This window comes from Zonotrichia leucophrys, chromosome 3, assembly GCF_028769735.1.
Source record: "Zonotrichia leucophrys gambelii isolate GWCS_2022_RI chromosome 3, RI_Zleu_2.0, whole genome shotgun sequence".
NCBI classification, from domain to species: Eukaryota; Metazoa; Chordata; class Aves; order Passeriformes; family Passerellidae; genus Zonotrichia; species Zonotrichia leucophrys.
Genome location: NC_088172.1, coordinates 92,576,489 through 92,592,252, shown reverse-complemented (window position 1 = coordinate 92,592,252; position 15,764 = coordinate 92,576,489). Strand labels below are relative to the sequence as shown.

The 15,764-nt window shown below is 45.9% G+C and overlaps 1 protein-coding gene across 4 annotated transcripts in view; it reads left to right on the top strand.

Annotated features, from left to right (window-relative positions):
* ATL2 (atlastin GTPase 2) overlaps window positions 1-15,764 on the top strand; it is a 40,783-nt gene that overhangs the window by 943 nt on the left and 24,076 nt on the right. For 3 of the 4 annotated variants that reach the window (XM_064709300.1, XM_064709302.1, XM_064709303.1), the window contains exon 2: window positions 28-243. In XM_064709300.1, the coding sequence (XP_064565370.1) occupies window positions 28-243 (216 nt within the window). Of the gene's footprint in view, window positions 1-27; window positions 244-2,824; window positions 2,957-15,764 lie in introns of those variants that run through there. The other variant, XM_064709304.1, reaches the window with a different exon arrangement.

Here is a 15,764-nt window from a genome sequence, read left to right as displayed (position 1 = left end):
CTTTATCTCACAGCTGTCTGTCCTCAGCTCCTGACTGCCTGCAGCACGGCACAGTCTGGAAGGAGGAGTGGGAATCTCCTGGTCACTCGTTTGGACTCGGCAGCCTGAAGCAGATGAGGAGAGAGGTTCGTAAGCGCAGAAGCACCAATGGAGACGTCTCCAGCTCATCCCAGGACCCTCAGCCCTCCAAGGTGGGAGATGGCTCTGTTCCCCAGCCCAGCAGTGGTGCTCAGCATGCTTCAGGTAGGTGTTGAACTTAAGGATATGTCATCATGCAGATTACTTTAAACAAGCCCAACTGCATTGCACAGGCTGGCTGATGAGGATTGAGAAACACTTTATATGGAAAGGCATAAAGGACCCAAGTCTGATTCAGCCTTTCCTGGTGTCCAATGGGTGCTTGTGGCCTGCATGGGTCAGGAACTGTCCAGTCCCCTGCCAGGCTGGGATGCCTGAAGGCCAGGAGACACTGTGGTGGCTCTTCCAGCCGCAGGAAGGGACAGCTCTCCAAGCAGCACGGCTGAGCAGCCTTTGTCTCACTGCGTGGGTGACACTGGTGGTGTTTGTTGGCTGGCCCAAAGTGGGTTTGGGACAAGCTTGGGACAGCAGAGTCTTCAGAGCAGCATGGCCAAATCCAGTGCCTGTAGTACAAAACTGTGACTCTGGTGGCTGAAGGGACTACTGGCTCAGCCAGCACTCATGGGTCAGGAATCCTGCTGCTCCAGCAATCCCTTCCCACCACAGCCTGCCTGTGCTTTGCACAGTTGTTCCCAAGCTCCTTCCAGCCCAAATCCACAGCCAGCTTAAGCAATTTCAGTCCTAACTCCTTTCCTAGCCTGGCTCAGAGGAATGTAGCTGGGAGTGCAGTGGAGATGGGGACCTTGCAACCAGGAGAAGACACATTGATAGCAAAATCTTCAGCTCAGAAAATGTCTCCTTCCTCCCTGCAAACATAAGGGGACAATTAAGGCTGAGCTTTCTGACCTCCAAGTTCTTGACTTCTGCTCTCACGTTACAGCAGCAGCAAATCCTGTTGCATGAAGCAGAAATCTATCTGTCTGAACACGCACTATTTCAAACTCTTCTCTGCGTAAACTGTTCCAGACTTGACCAGGAACAAGGCTGTTTACTAACAGCAGAATTAGGAAACTTCTTTACTATTGTGGTGTGTTTCCCCCCTGTTTTTTTAGTTTGCATATTGAGCTGCTGAAGCTTAAATTTGGCAGATAACAGTTTAAATGTGTTTTATTTCAAGTTGTTTCCCTTTGCCTGATTGCCTGAATATCTCTGCAATTCCTCTGTGTACAGAGTGTGCTCTGCCTTCCTTCCAATGGAAAGAAGGTTTTTCCTTCACTTGGTATGAGGTTTGAAGGACAAGCAATGGTACACTCATTTTCAGCAAATAAATAGAGGATGTTAAACTGCAAAAGACCCATGGCAGTATTTTTGGTTTTTTTTACAAAAGGGTTGAATCCTGCTTCCATTTATGCTGACATAAATCTACAATAATAATGTTATTTTACAGAACTGCATATTCTATTAATCCAAGTATCATAACTAGAATTGAATATGTGATAATAGTTTGATCATTGTATCCTTCTGCAGTTCTCACTTGCTGTGATTGCAGCATCTTTTGGACATTTTACTTTCTTTTTCATGTGTTGTAGATATTAAACTTTCTGACACAAGGGCTGCCAGCGTAAGCACAGCAGGAGGTGTCATGAACCCCTGTGTTAGAAAACCCCTTATGTGCTACTTTGATAGTAAAGGAAAGCAAGGTTTGGAAAGCAGTTGTGGGTGCTTCTGTGATAGGTGGTTTTTACTTTGAAAATCTCTTCTGAGCTTTCCCTCCACCTCCGTTTTGGCAGAACCAAACTCTGTTTGCTTTTAGGATTGCTGTCACTCACAAGCTGCCTCTCCAGGACTAAGTAAGTTAGTATAGCTAAAAACTGAGAAAAATGGTTTCTACAGAGAACATTGCCACGGTGAAGTGGGGTTTTGCAAGTCTGTTGCTCACTTCACATGATTTATTGGACATTGTGTTCTTCTAACAAGTGACAAGGTCATACTGACCAATTTGCCTGAGAAGGTTTACACAACCTTTAGCAATAGGAAACCTCACAGACTTAAAAACTTCATGCAGTAAGGGCAGCTCACTTTCACAGCTGGCCTTTTGAAAAGGATGAAGCAAGGTCAGTTCGGATGGAGAGGAGCAAGACTCCTGCAAACCGCAGACACAGCAGGAATGTTTGGTTCCTTGGAAACTTGTGTGGCTAGTTCTGATTTAGAGCTGTCCTGCGTGCTTCCAGCCCCAGTGCAGCAGCAGTGCTACAGTGAGGAGCTGGATTTAGGGCTGGAAATGCAGAGCGGTCCGGTCGCTCTCCTGGCTGTCCCCAGGGCCCAGCAGGGTGAGGGCGCAGGGGGACACCACACACGGGTGACGCTCCGGCTGTGAGCTCCACAGGAGTGAGCTGTGGCCGAGGGAGGGGGGGGAGCCCTGAGGGACGCGCTGCCTGAGGCGGTGTTTGTACGGCCTGGGGGCCTCCTCACCTAGCGCCCCGCTGGAGCCCCGCTGCTCCACCTCAGCGCACGCGGGTGCCGTGAGGGAGGCACTCAGCCCGGGGGGCGGGCCGGGCAGCTGGGCCTGTGTGCACGTCTGTGTCTCTGTGTGTATGTGTCTGTCTGTCTGTTTGTCTGTCTCGCTTTCTGTCCGCTGCCCTCCCGGCGCCCGCCCCTCAGCGCTTCCCCCGTCCCGCTGCAGCCCCCGGGGCTCCGCTCCGGCTCCAGCCCCGCCCCTCCTGGCGCGAGGCCCCGCCCCGCGCGCCGCCGGCGGGCGATAAAGGTCTCGCGGCGGAGCTCTGACGTCACGGGGAGTTAATTTTAAACCCGGACAAGATGGCGGCGAGGGACGCGGCGCGGCGCGCGGGCCCGGCCCGCCACCGGCCCGCCCCGGCAGGTAACGAGGCCCGGCGGAGGCGCCGGGGGCGGCGGCGGGGCTGCGCTCGCGGGCTCGGTCCGGAGCGCGGGGCTGGGCGGCCTGGCGGCTCCGCGCGGCGCCGCGGGAAAGGCCCCCGTGTCTCCCCCCTCCTCAAAATGGCGTGGGCGGCCGCCCGCCCCCGAGGGGCGGCGGGGAAATCGCGGCAGCGGCCCTCGCGCCCGGCCCGCGGTCGCTCCTCGGCGGGGTCACCGCGCTTTCCCCGCTCCGCTGCCGGGGCCTCTCCCCCGCTGCGGTCGGCGGCCCGTGCCGGAGCGGGGGCGGCCCGGGGGCCACTGTCGGTGACCTTATTCCCCGCTGCGGAGCGGCCGGGCCGCACCGGGGGTGCCTCGGCCCCGGGAGCAGCGGGGGCTGCGGCCCCGGGGCCGCGGGGCGCTGGCGTTGCACAGCGCCGGGAGCGGAGCCAGGCAGCCCCGAGGGCGCCGACTTTCCCGGGGCCGCGTCCGCTGGCGGCGGGAGCAGCTCGGGGAAGGAGGTGACCGATCCCTGGCGGCCCGGCCCCCACATGGAGCTGGTGCGCTCGCTGTCAGCGCTGCTCCCGCCTGTAATGTATCCCCCGGTGGGGATGGGACACGGCTTTGGCTGGGTGCTCAGCCTCGGTGTGCTGGAGCCTGCGCACTGTGCTTCTTAAAGTGTGGTTATTGCTCAGGAACGGCTTAAAATCTCAGCGCTCGTAGCAGCCTCCCTGCCGTACGCTTGGCGAGGGGCACCTGGGACCTGTGAGGCTTGTACTGCCTCGAACGCTGAGTTTGGATCATGTGAGGTTTTCAGCGCTGCACTGGAACACTGAACTATTTTAACATCTTTGTTGTGTAACTCTCACTTAATTTGGAAGCTGAAAGATTGGACTGGGCACAGTTAAACAAAACCTAGCAGATGCCATGTGCCACGATTGGTTTCAATTGCTTGATTTGCAAGCCAACTAGAGATAGGGAAATCTAGCTGCACTATAAGCTGGGAGATAGAGAATGACAACTCACCTGGCTTGATTTACAGGGGGGAAAAGGCAGTGCTTCTGAGCATCAGGAAAAGTTTGATTGTGTTTGGCAGCATTGCAATTTGAATAATTTAAAAGAGCCCAAGAGATTGAAGTTGAGGATATGATACTGCTTTACTGCTCAAGGGCTGATCTCTCTCCCTCCCTGCACTGCTCAGTTTTCTTTGATTTCAGTTTTCTGTGTTTTTGCCACTGTCATTTAATTATCTCAAAGCATTAGATTATTGCATAGTTTTCTCAAGGTCATAAAAGTGCCAGCACACCTGTAATAAATGGCCTTTAATTAGCTATGTCATCATTAGCAGTGGAAACATGCACATGTCACATCTGAACTTTAGTCATGGGACAGCTTAGGTGATAGGGTCTGTGTGGATGGCCTGTGCCTGCCTGCAGAAGGGATTTCTGCACATGAAATAAAGCAGAGGGATAGGTTGGAATACTTACAAGAGCAGCCATGAAACAGGAGAGGCCTTTAATTCCCCCTGTACCATAACTGAGTGTTGCTTAACAGCTGTTACGTCCTAGCTTACCCTAAAATCAATAATCCTGTTACAGCACCTCCTCAATAATAGCACTAGCACTAGTTTTTTGTTTTTTCAGCTGGAATTATTTTGAAAGCAAGGAGTGGAGTTGACGAGGGCTGTATTCTTTCCTTTTCATGTTCATTTGCCTGCAGCTCAAAACCTAGCAGAGAAATAGTTCCAGCACAGAAGAGTTTTACTTGAATTGTTGTGAAAGCATTGTTTTTAAACATGACAGTCTGTCCTGGTTTGGGAGGCTGGGCTGCTCTTGTTTGTGTTGGGTGCACAGGAATGCTTGAGCCACGTCTTACAAGAGTCCCGATATTTCTTAGGTACCTTGTGTCAACTGCAGTCCCTGTGGTTTGCTTGAATATCAGTGATTAATATTTGCTTGCTGGCTGTACTAACAAAGCAGCACTGACTGGAGTGAGGTGCTGTGATAGATGAGGAGTTGTTTTCTCTTCCTGCCCTAATACTGGAAGGTATCTCATGCTGGCTAGCCTGGACAGGAGGAGGGATTTTCCTCCAGTGTAATAGAGCAACACTTCTCTCCTGGTGGCTGCACCACATTGTCCCCAGCTTTGAGCTTCCCAAGTTCCAAGCCAGATGAAATGGGCAGCTGGGAATGCAGGTGTGAGTTCTGTGTCCCTGTTGGTTTGCTGGTGTACCACAGTGGTATTGGTTTGCAGCACCAGCACCATCACAGGCTTCACTTCAGTGCTGCAATAAAAGTACTTTTAACTTTGTGCCTGTTGTTAGCAGACTGTTGTACATCTTATCACAGTCCATGGGAGTTTCAAGGACATTCATGAGGGAAACTACCAAATTTCACTCAAATGTTACCTTACATAAGTTAGCTTTGAATTGGCTTTTGTTCTTGTATTGTGATTATGAACAGACCCCATCCCTGGGATGATTTTTATAGTCAAAGCAGTCTTTGAATGGGAAATGTTAAACTTTAAAATCAGGCTGAGTTGTTGCCTTGTTTTTTAATTTACTTAATTTCTTTTTCTGCTGTTGCTGCGTGCTGTGCCCACAGTGTGGTCTGTGAGCTGCCCGAGTGCATTTTTTCAACTTTTTGCTGAAGGCTGCATTTACTTCTTAAACTTACTGTACTAATTGTCAGTATTTTAGGTTTTATCTTTACCCTCAACTATCTAAAGTGAACAAGGCATAAAAAATATTTTCTAAGTTTCTGCAGTATTTGGTCATCAACTGAAAAAAGTCAGAAATACTTATGTATGGTGGTTCTTTAGGCTTTACCCTTGCTGAAGTATGACTGGGTTTCTTTTTTTAAAACATTTTCAGCAACTTGATCTTCCTGAGATGTCCTAGAGGAAAGGTAGAAGTAGCTTTCCTTGGTTTTGGAGGGTTGTTCTTGATGTGATACAAAGAATTGTTATCTCATCCTGTAGCTGATTTTAAGGTCATGGTGCTGCGTAGGGAGTTCATTTACGTGAATGCATTTCTGGGCTTGGGATTGGTGTCTGAAAGACCAGAGCCAGAGTTTTAGATACATGTGGAAACATGGCTCACATTGATGTCTGCTGTTGCAGTCAACTGCTAAGAAATGACTGATAAGGAATAAGTGATGTCTTTGAGGATTAGAATTATAATCAAGGCATTTCTAGGAGCAAATTAATACATAATAGGAACTTGTGTTTTGAGAGCATTGGTAACTAACTTGCCTGACCTTTAGCTTGTGTTCTTTTCTGAAATAATATGTTCTGTATAGTGTTCATTGCCAGGAAAACAAGACTTTGTTTGCTTGCCAAGCTTTTTGAAACATTTGAATATCAAACTTGGAAGGACTGTTGAAGTTCCTTCCTTCAACTCCCCTAGCTGGTGTTTAACTGGAGTTCCTGCTCTGCAGCAAAGCAAGGAGCTCCCTGTCCCCTTTTGTGTTTGGGAGGGAGCCCACATCCCTGTTCTAGGGCCATAATTATCTCTACAGGATGTGTAAGCATGTGAACATCCTCCTAAAGTTATCTGTTCAGTTTGGCTGGAATCTGTCACTGAGAATTTTGGCTGCTCCATGGCAATGTTACTCCTTGAAGTAACAAGACTGCTTTATATCTCAGTGTGAGAGTAGTAGATCTTTGAAGCTGTACAAGTATCTCCTTCAATTAACTAGACAGGGAAAAAAGAGAAAAGCTGTGCTAATTTCATTATGGTTTGTAGCTGGCTTCTCTTTAAGGTTGGAAAAACTTACAGTAGAATGTTTGCCACCAAAGATGGCACTTCTGAGCATCCAAGGCAGTCCAGAGGAGCTTAGATGAGTAAATGCAGGTGAGATGGGTGTTGGAATTCCTGTTTGATGCCCACTTATGAGCAGGACTGATAGGAAATCAAGTATAAGGTGAAAGAGAAGTCCATTTGGGCCTTTGCAGAAATGATTTGTGAAAATACAGCTTATTTTAAGAGTGGCCCTGCTCTTGTTTCTCATGTAGGAATAGGTGAGAGGACTGGCAAAAGTCTATGTAAAAGACTTTTGTGTAAAGTGTCTTTTAGGGAAGGGTTTTTTGTTCACAGCTTGGTTACTTGGCCTCTCTTTACCCTTTGTATGGGGGAAATTCTCGTATGCTTTACTAGGATGAGAGATGTCTCACGTAGTTTGTTATGGTTTTTTTCCTAAATGTATTTTCAGCTTTATTTTCAGTGCAGATGATGAGCAAATGGTGATTGCATTTCCAGCCCTAGGTATTGCTGATTTTTGCATGGCAAGGTGGGATTTGCTACTGCAGGTCATAGCAGTTTCTTTTAAAGGAGTAGAAACCAAAATGTTGAAGGCTTGAACTGCTGAGATGTTGTACAGATTGCAGACATGGAATGTAGAATGCAATTCCCACTGAATTGCTATTTGAGAGTAGAACCTAATTTGCTCTTACACAGTTGTTGTTCCAGTGACATCAGAATCAGGTTCCAGTCTGTAGTTCATGTCAATTATAATGCATTTATTTTCCCACCCTCACCTCAGAGATAAGCATGTTGAATTTACAAATTCTTACTGGTCTCAGTAAAATATTTGAAATGTCTTTTTGAGCAATGTGTTGGATAATGCCTCCAGTATAACAAGGTGCCTTTTTTTTTTTTTCACTTGGATTGAAAATTACAGAAACTTGTTGGAGAACATGTGTCAGCTGCTTGTACCGAGGTGTTAGGGCTGCTTTCCCTCTGTTGTGCATACTTGGAAAAGTTGTTCTCACCTCTTATCTCCTCCAGCAGGGTGGTACTGCTGAGTGGAAGACTAAGTGCTGTTATTTTAGCTGTTTCTTTAAACCCACTCCTGTGATAATACTGCCTGCAAACTTGCTGTCTTTTCCTCTCCTCAACCTCTTCTGCATGAAAGAAAGGGTCTTCTGGCTTTTTCTTGTAGGTGTTCATTTGCCTTGGTCCGTGTGGTGTGATCTGCCTGGGGAGCTGTAACTTCTGGGCAATAAAAGGTTCAATCTGTCAATCCTTTGCCTAATATGGGAATCATCACAGCCCTGATTTCAGGGGAGGAACAGTCACTTGAAGTATGTGAACTCCTGGGCATGGAGACAGAAGCTTGGCCTCCTTTAATGTATTGCTTAGACATGAAATAATAGTGAAAATAACTGCTGCAGAAAATGAGGTTAAGGCTCTTGATGCAATCAAATCACTTTCTTAAAGCAAGAAGTCATCTTACTTTTAAGAGAATTAAGTTGCCTAAATACTTTGTAATCCTGAACTAAGGAACTGTGTTTAAGATTTTAAACATTGCCTTGAAGCTGCCCTCAAAGCAGTTAACACTTATCTTTCAGGGAGCAAAGTCTTAAGCTTGTCATTAGGATAGGGAGGGAGAGCAGCTCAAAATTCTTAAAAGGGAATCTTTCCAACTTCTGCTATGTCAGGCTTGTTGCTAATAAATTGTTTGGAAAAGTGCAGTAAGTAATGATTTTGAGGGTTAGGACATAGAACTGGAGTGTTTTCTAAAGCTAATAGTACTATGGAAATAGCTGCTGAAGACCTACGAGTTATGTGTTGAGATTTAAAAAGCAAAACCCCTTTCAAGATACAATACTGCTGGCACAAACATTCAGAAATGTGACTTCTGCTTTTAAACTTAATTTTTTTCAATAGAAGAATGAACATGCTGTGAACATTTGGCTAGCAAATGTGGTTAAATGCTTGTAGAACCTTCAGATGCTATGAGAAATCTTGCTTGTTTGAGAAGACCCTCGGAATACAATTTGGTTCTTTTAAAGAGGTTGGAAGTTGGCTTGTGAAAATACTGAATATTATTCTTAGAGTCTTGCTCTAAGTACTTTGAGTTGCAGACATATCACTGTGTCATTAATCAAATATCAAACTGAGTTGTTCTTTAGTCTAATCTTTTGTTGATTTATTTCTGTGGTGCATTAGGACTAGATTAAGCTTTAGTGAGCTTTGAAGAGGAGCACACTGCTGACTTTCTCTGTTTCAGTTCATCTTATAATCCTACCCTTTCCTCCCCAGAGCTTACTCTGTGTACTGTAAGGAAAGATTTCATGGATCCCCCAAATGAGGACATTAAGTGTGATCTACAGAGACTGCACTGTTGGTTGGCAGGTTGTGCTAAAACAGACTTTGTAGAGTTGTATTTGCCTCTTTCTTCTTCACCTAAGTGAAAGATGTATGTTAAACCATTGTGGTCTCAACATAGGGTAGTCCTGCAGAAAAGCAATTTGATTGTGCAGATGCATTTAGACAAGTTTGAGAGCTTGATGTGAAGAGAAGTAGTGAGCAGCCCCCTCTGTGTTTGTTCTTGTTGGGATGATGTGTGGCTTGCCTTACCCCTGAGGTTGCTGACTTCTTTCACCTCTATACCTCTAGGCTTGCCTGGCCAGCAGCCATCAATGTACACATGACAGTGGCATTTCCTGTCTCAGGAAAATGTGTTTAAAAATCATAAATGCTTCAGTTGTTGAGACTTGTTTTGTAGCAGTGGCTGATGTTTCTGTGGTGAGAGTTGTGAATATGTTAAAAATTGTTAGGTAAGTGGGTGAGCCTTGAGCCCTTTGAGCATAGAAGGGTGCTTGTAGGGAGCTGAGCTGCTGAAGTTATAATGTCCTTGGGACAACTTCACATGTGATATTGAAATCAATGCTTTTCTAATCTCCTCTGTAGCAGGCCCAGCTCTCAGAAGGTGCAGTGCATTCTCTAGGTCTGTTCAAGGGAATATTTCTCCCGTGCAGGAAGGACTGTGCCAAGCTTGAGGTCTTCCTACCAATCACTCATTCTGTAACACTGACAAACTGAAACCTGTGGCAGCCTCCGTTTGTAAGGGAAGGAAACCTTGTTCTTAAGTGAAGGTTAACAAATGTGTTGGCTACCCCAGCCTAAATCTGGACTTTATTCAGATTGAGAGAAATCTTTGGCAACATACAGTCAGATCCAGTTACAGCCCAGTTGTCTACCCATCTTTGCAGTGTTATCACATATCACCAAGTCAGTTCCTACATGAATATGCTTCTTAACTGTACTTGTGAGTTTTGGGAGTCTGGAGAATTTTTCCAGCTGAACTGGATTGAAGTTACAGAGCTGAACTTTTCTTTTGGCACCGGTGCCCAGTGAGGCAGTGTGTGCCTCCCCCTCAGCGGTGCTGTGTGCCTGTTTCAGAGGCTGTGGGGTGCAGAGCACATCACTTGGTGTCCAGGATAAGCTGGTGCTGGACCTGGGACAGCAGTGCCAGCACAGAGGGCAGCAGCCCTGGGCTGTGCAGCTGAACTGTGCCCTGCAGAGCAGACTGTGTGCCTCTGCTGTTTGTCTTCAGTGCTAGTTCTCATTGAATTTCTGTGTGAGGTGATACAGTCTGAGTATGTAGGAAACTGCTTGTATTGGGTTGCTTTTTCTGCTGGTTTGGCTTGGGTAGCTGACTTGACTCTGAGCAGTGTTGGATGAGTGGCAGAATTAGCAGGAAAGGCAGTGTGGTGCTGCATGGTGCTGGAAATGGGAAAGAGTGGGAGAGCCCCTGTGAGTGGGTGGTTCAGCCTCAGCTGTGCTATTGAAAGAGGCTTGAAGAGGCAACGGGGAGAGGGGAGGAGGCAGCTGCTGGCACTGTCCTGTTGGCAGAATTAATGTACTTTGAGCTGTTGCCTTAACAAGGGATTTGTGTGTAGCAGCAGCAATGATGCCTGGCAGAGACTCAGCAGTTGTGGCAGTACGTGTGGGGCTTTGAAGTGGATGGACTTAGGTACTGTATCAGTTATTAGGGGTTAATTGCAGGAAAGGCATATGGCGGCCCAGGCCTGTTTCTCTACATGCTTACTAGCAGGGACCTGATAGAAACTATTTTTGTTGTAGCTATGTGAGAAAAATCTCTTCCTCTAGTGGAGATAAAGTGAAGACGTGCAAAAATTTAAAAAATTTTTTGTTTGTTTGTTTCAATTCTATTTAACTGTGCCTTGTGTGGAAAATTTTTCCTGTTTTGATTCCCATTGTTGATCGGGGTGTTAATTGTGTTGATGCATATCGTTTCCCCTGTTATGCTTCCCTTTCATCTGATGGGTGTCAGTGGCCCTACCAAGTTAAGAACAGTAAAGAAGGGAGAAGAAGAAGCTGAAATACTTCCTGGAGTTATCTGCAGGTAGTTACTGCATCAGTTTTGCAAACTGTGTGATCTAGAGAAGACAGTTTTTTAAAGAAACCTATGCTCTCTCTGTACAGCCCTTTGTTCTTTGACATGAAATGTAGGATTCTGGGGTTCAGTGCTGGAAAAACTTTCTGGAAGGCTCTCAGCTGCAGGAACTGAGAGATGGGAAGCTGAGTGTGAACTGAGGTTGGGCTGAAAGAGCACTTTTAGTTGGAAGCCACATTGAACTGTTAAGGTTGGAAAATATCTCTTAAGATCAGAGTCCAGCTGTTATCCTGGTGCTGCTTGTTCACCACTAACAGCATGTCCCCAAGTGCCACATCCACTTGTATTTTGAACACTTCCAGGTATGGTGATTCCACCACTTTCTGGGCCAGCCTGTTCAAGTGCCTGACCACCCTTCCCATGAAGGAATGTTTCCTAATATCCAGCCTAAACCTTCCTTGGCACCATTTGAGGCCATTTCTTCTCATCTTGTCACTTGTTACCTGAGAGAAGAGACCACCCCCCCACCTCACTACAGCCTCCTTTAAGGGAGCTGTGAAGAGTGCTGAGGTCACCTGGAGCCTCCTTTCCTCCAGGCTAAAGTCCCTCAGCTGCTCCTGATCAGAGCTGAGCTCTGACCCTTCCCCAGCACCTCAGGGTCTTTCTTGCAGTGAGGGGCTCAAAGCTGAACCCTGTATTTGAGGTGTGGCCTCACCAGTGCTGAGTACAGGAGGTTGATCACCACCCTCATCCTGCTGGCCTCACTGCTGCTGCCATTCAGCTTGCTAAAAGCAAAAATGAGAGGTTTGAGCCTCTTTGGCTTACTGTGTTTCCTTACACTGGTGTTTGTGAGTGACAACTTGTTTATGCTGGAAATGAGTAGGACACCTGACCCTCTGGCTTATCTCCTGTACAGCCTAAGGAAGCACTCACTGCTTTCTGCTGAGCTCCTGTCTGGCTGTGGTGCAGATGCACCTCGGTGACTGAAGCACCTCTGACTGGCAATGGAGACACCAAACATGGGGTAATTGCAGTTGGTGTCTCTCACTTCATTCTTTTCTCCCTATTCTAGCTCAAAACACCAATTTAGGTTAGCTGCTCATTGTTTGAATTACTGGCTGCTGACATGAGGGTACATACAAGGTACATAGAACACAGTTATGGCCTAAACCAATTAGAAAATACTGACTTCTTGAGTGAGCAACAACCTTGGATAAAACCACTCTGAAATACAAGCAGAAGTCTGCCTGGTTTAAATGTGTGTGGCCTGCAAGGATCCAGTTAGCTTTCAGTGTTCATGAGGAGCTGTCACTTGCCATTTCCAGAGTTCATGGTGAACTAGGGCGCTGTCAGATCTGGAGTACTCTCATTCCCATCCTCAAGAGCCTGCCTGATGGGTAAGAAAGGGGGGAAAAGTGAGCAAGAGGCCTTTTAATGCTTTAATCTGCCCTTAGTGTTTTAATACAGCTTTCTTTGAGGGGGCTGGAAAAGCACTGGTGAATCTTACTGTGGGATCCTGTTAGGTCCTGCAGTGAGTGTGCTGTTAATAGCTGTGATTTTTGGGCAGAGGGGAAGAAGGATGAGAGGCATGTTTTGCCACTGTCCTTACCGTGCATGATTTTTCTTGTAGCTATGGAGAAACATCTTTCTTACCAAGTTCATAATGTGCTTTCTAAAAAGCAGTCATTTAATATAGTTTTTAATTTACTGGGTTTGTACTGCTTCTGGCTTAGCCTCTGCTTATTGGCATTCTCTTACTTGTATTGGTTGAGAAGAGCAGAATTTGAGGGTTGACTTTTTTTGCTACACATTTTTGTTACATGAAGTTTCCTTCTTGCTTTTTTGTCCCCCTAAAGGGAGAACACAAAATGCCAGCTTATCAGTGCTTTGTGCAGGGGGGAGCTGTCTGCTCCTGCATGCCTGCCGACCATTCAGCAGAGAAGCAATTTAAGGCACTTAGGAGTAGACAAGCCTATTGTTTGATTAGTTGTGGTGCTTCAGAGGTATCTAGGTCATCAGAATATCATCTTATTCCTCTTTCCTGACAGAATTGTAGCTTCAGGTGCTTCTCGCTTCAGCTCACAGTTATGTAACAGTTCTAGATCTGTCCCTTTAACATCCCATTGCCCTGAAGGAGCACACAGAGTTAAATGTGGCTTTCCCCCTGTACCCTGCCCCTACTCCTCTATTGCTCTTATTGGATGTCCAAACAAGTCTTTGGAACTTAGCTCATCAGTCCTATTTATAGCTGAAATATTCGAAACATTTAATTATTTCTGGCCTTAAAATGAGCTGCTTGGCACTATTTACTAGTCAGCAATAGGAAAGCAGCGATGCATTAAGGTCTGCGTTAGTTTCATGTGAGTTTATTCCATGGAGTAGCACTGCTGCAAAAACGGGAGGACAATTTTGTGGCTTAAATCTAGTGACTTTTTTTTTTCCAAAAGATGTGTCCAAATAAGGTTTGAAGGTTAACATATTTTCTTTCTGTGCTCTGGTACTCACTTCGCACATGCCTACACTTTCCTTCGTTCACTACATCAAAACAAGAAATGCTCAAGCAATTTGTCTCCCTTCTCTCCAAGGAAAATTTCCTACGTGGAGCACTGAGAGAATGCCTTACTTTGAAATGCAGTGCAGCAGTTTCCTCATGATCAATTATTTTAAGCTTTTGATTCAAGCCATGAACTCCCTCAGTGTGTGGAGGTTGAACCAAATTTCAAGCAGGATGGCTTGAGCTTAGTGTAGCTCGCTTCATTTTGCTTTTCACCGTTCAGGTGATGGTGGGGGAGCCTGTCAAGCATCTGTATTGAAATGTGAGCAGGGGACTTGAGCTGCTGTTGTGTGGAGGCAAATGAGTGGTGCTGTAGAGCACCAGGAAAAAGAGTTCAGGGATGCTCAAAACTGAAGGGTCTAGGGGTGCTGGAAGTCTTGATTTGAAGTTGACTTCTAGCAAAGTGCAGGTTTCTGTACAAGCGATATAAGACTACCAGCCAGAAGATTTACTGCTTTATACTCTTTAAACTCCTTGTTGTGGATAGAGCAAATGGAAGTACTGATGAGGGACAGCTACACTGATGAAAGTGACTTAAAACTAAAAAGCAAATGGGATTTAAAATATTTTAATGTTCTGTTGCATTTTTGGGCAATTGTGTTAAACTCAGTGTCCACAGAAGCAGTTACTAATTGTGATTCAGTGCTTGTTGATCAGAAGCCTTTACTGTATCTAAAACCAAATGAGTTTAGCAATTAGTATGTGCTTTTTTTTAAATGAAAGGATGTGGATAATGTGTTCAAAGAGTTCAAGCTGTATGTAGGTTGAAACTTAAAGGTAACTGTATTTTCTGTCACAGTCCTTAAAGGGAAGAACTTGCATTTAAAGCAGGCTGTCTCTCATTTTCATAGCGTGCAGGTGTCTGAGTGTTTTCACGCTGGTGTTCTTACACTGCAGCACAAGTAGGTCAGCTGCTGGCTGTGTACTTAGGGGAAGCAGGAATTGGCTTTTCATTTTACCTCATGCTTTAAGAAATGGGTTATTTAGTGGGGTTTGTTCAGTTGAAATACTGTCTGCATATACAAGAAGCTACTGTTCTCAAAATCTGGCTTAGTATTTCAACAAATGGTGCTTGTTCTGGGTACTTAGCTGGTGAGAATAAATAGCAGTCCTGCTGTAGTTGTTACTGAGTGGAATGAGGAGTTTATAGGGAAACTGAGTGGTAGGATCTTCCCTTGGCTATATTTGCTCCCATTCAGATCTGTCTGCTTCTGTGTCTTGCTGCACAGCGTTGCTTCTCTTGTCTCCCAGCCTGTTTGACCTGGGTTGGGAAGGGATCATGTCAGTCAGAGCCATACATTAGCCCACAGGTTCTAATGGAATAATTCAGGTTGGAAGAAGCCATAATGACATAGGAACTGATTGGTGAGCAGCCACAGTAATAGGTGTGAATGGATGGCAGAGTTCAAGGGTGAGTCCAGTTGATCATCTTTTTGCATCAGCTCCAGACAGAGCAGCAGATCTGACCTTAGTCTGGAGTCTGCTAGTTCAGTGCTACAGAAACTTCAAAGGTTAGGTTAACATCCTGAAAAAAGAAAAATATAGCTGTGACTTCCTGGACCTGCAGCACTATGCTACAAGTTCTAGTGCCATATGGTTTGACAGATGAGAACTCTTATGTATGTACTAAAAGCCTGAGGTACAGATCTTCTGTGCACATGGGAGTTTCCAACAGCACAGTGATCAACCCCATGAGTGAGTTTGGTGAGTCGATCAGTCTTCAATCCTGTGGCAGGATCTCTGTTGTGTGTGCAGAACATGGAGCATTCCTCTGAAACAACCACTCCCTGTGTGAATGGGTTGGGTTGGTAACTCCATTACTGGTGTTAAAATGTACTATAAAAAACAAGCAAAACCCCCAAACCAACAAAAGTCTGTTGTTTTGGTTGCCTCTGTAGCAGTACTGAAATGTATTGTTATGGAGACCTATGAGGGGATGCTGCCTGGAACTTTGCAAGTCCCAAGTACTGTCCAGCAGGCTAGGAAGTAGAAGTAGTGTAGTAGGAGAAGTTAGTGTGGAAGTGGCCATTCTGTGAATGCCACCTCTTCTGAAGTTAGTAATCATCTCTTTTATGCTTGATTTGCTGAGACTGGACTATTGCAAGAACCTAGAGCAG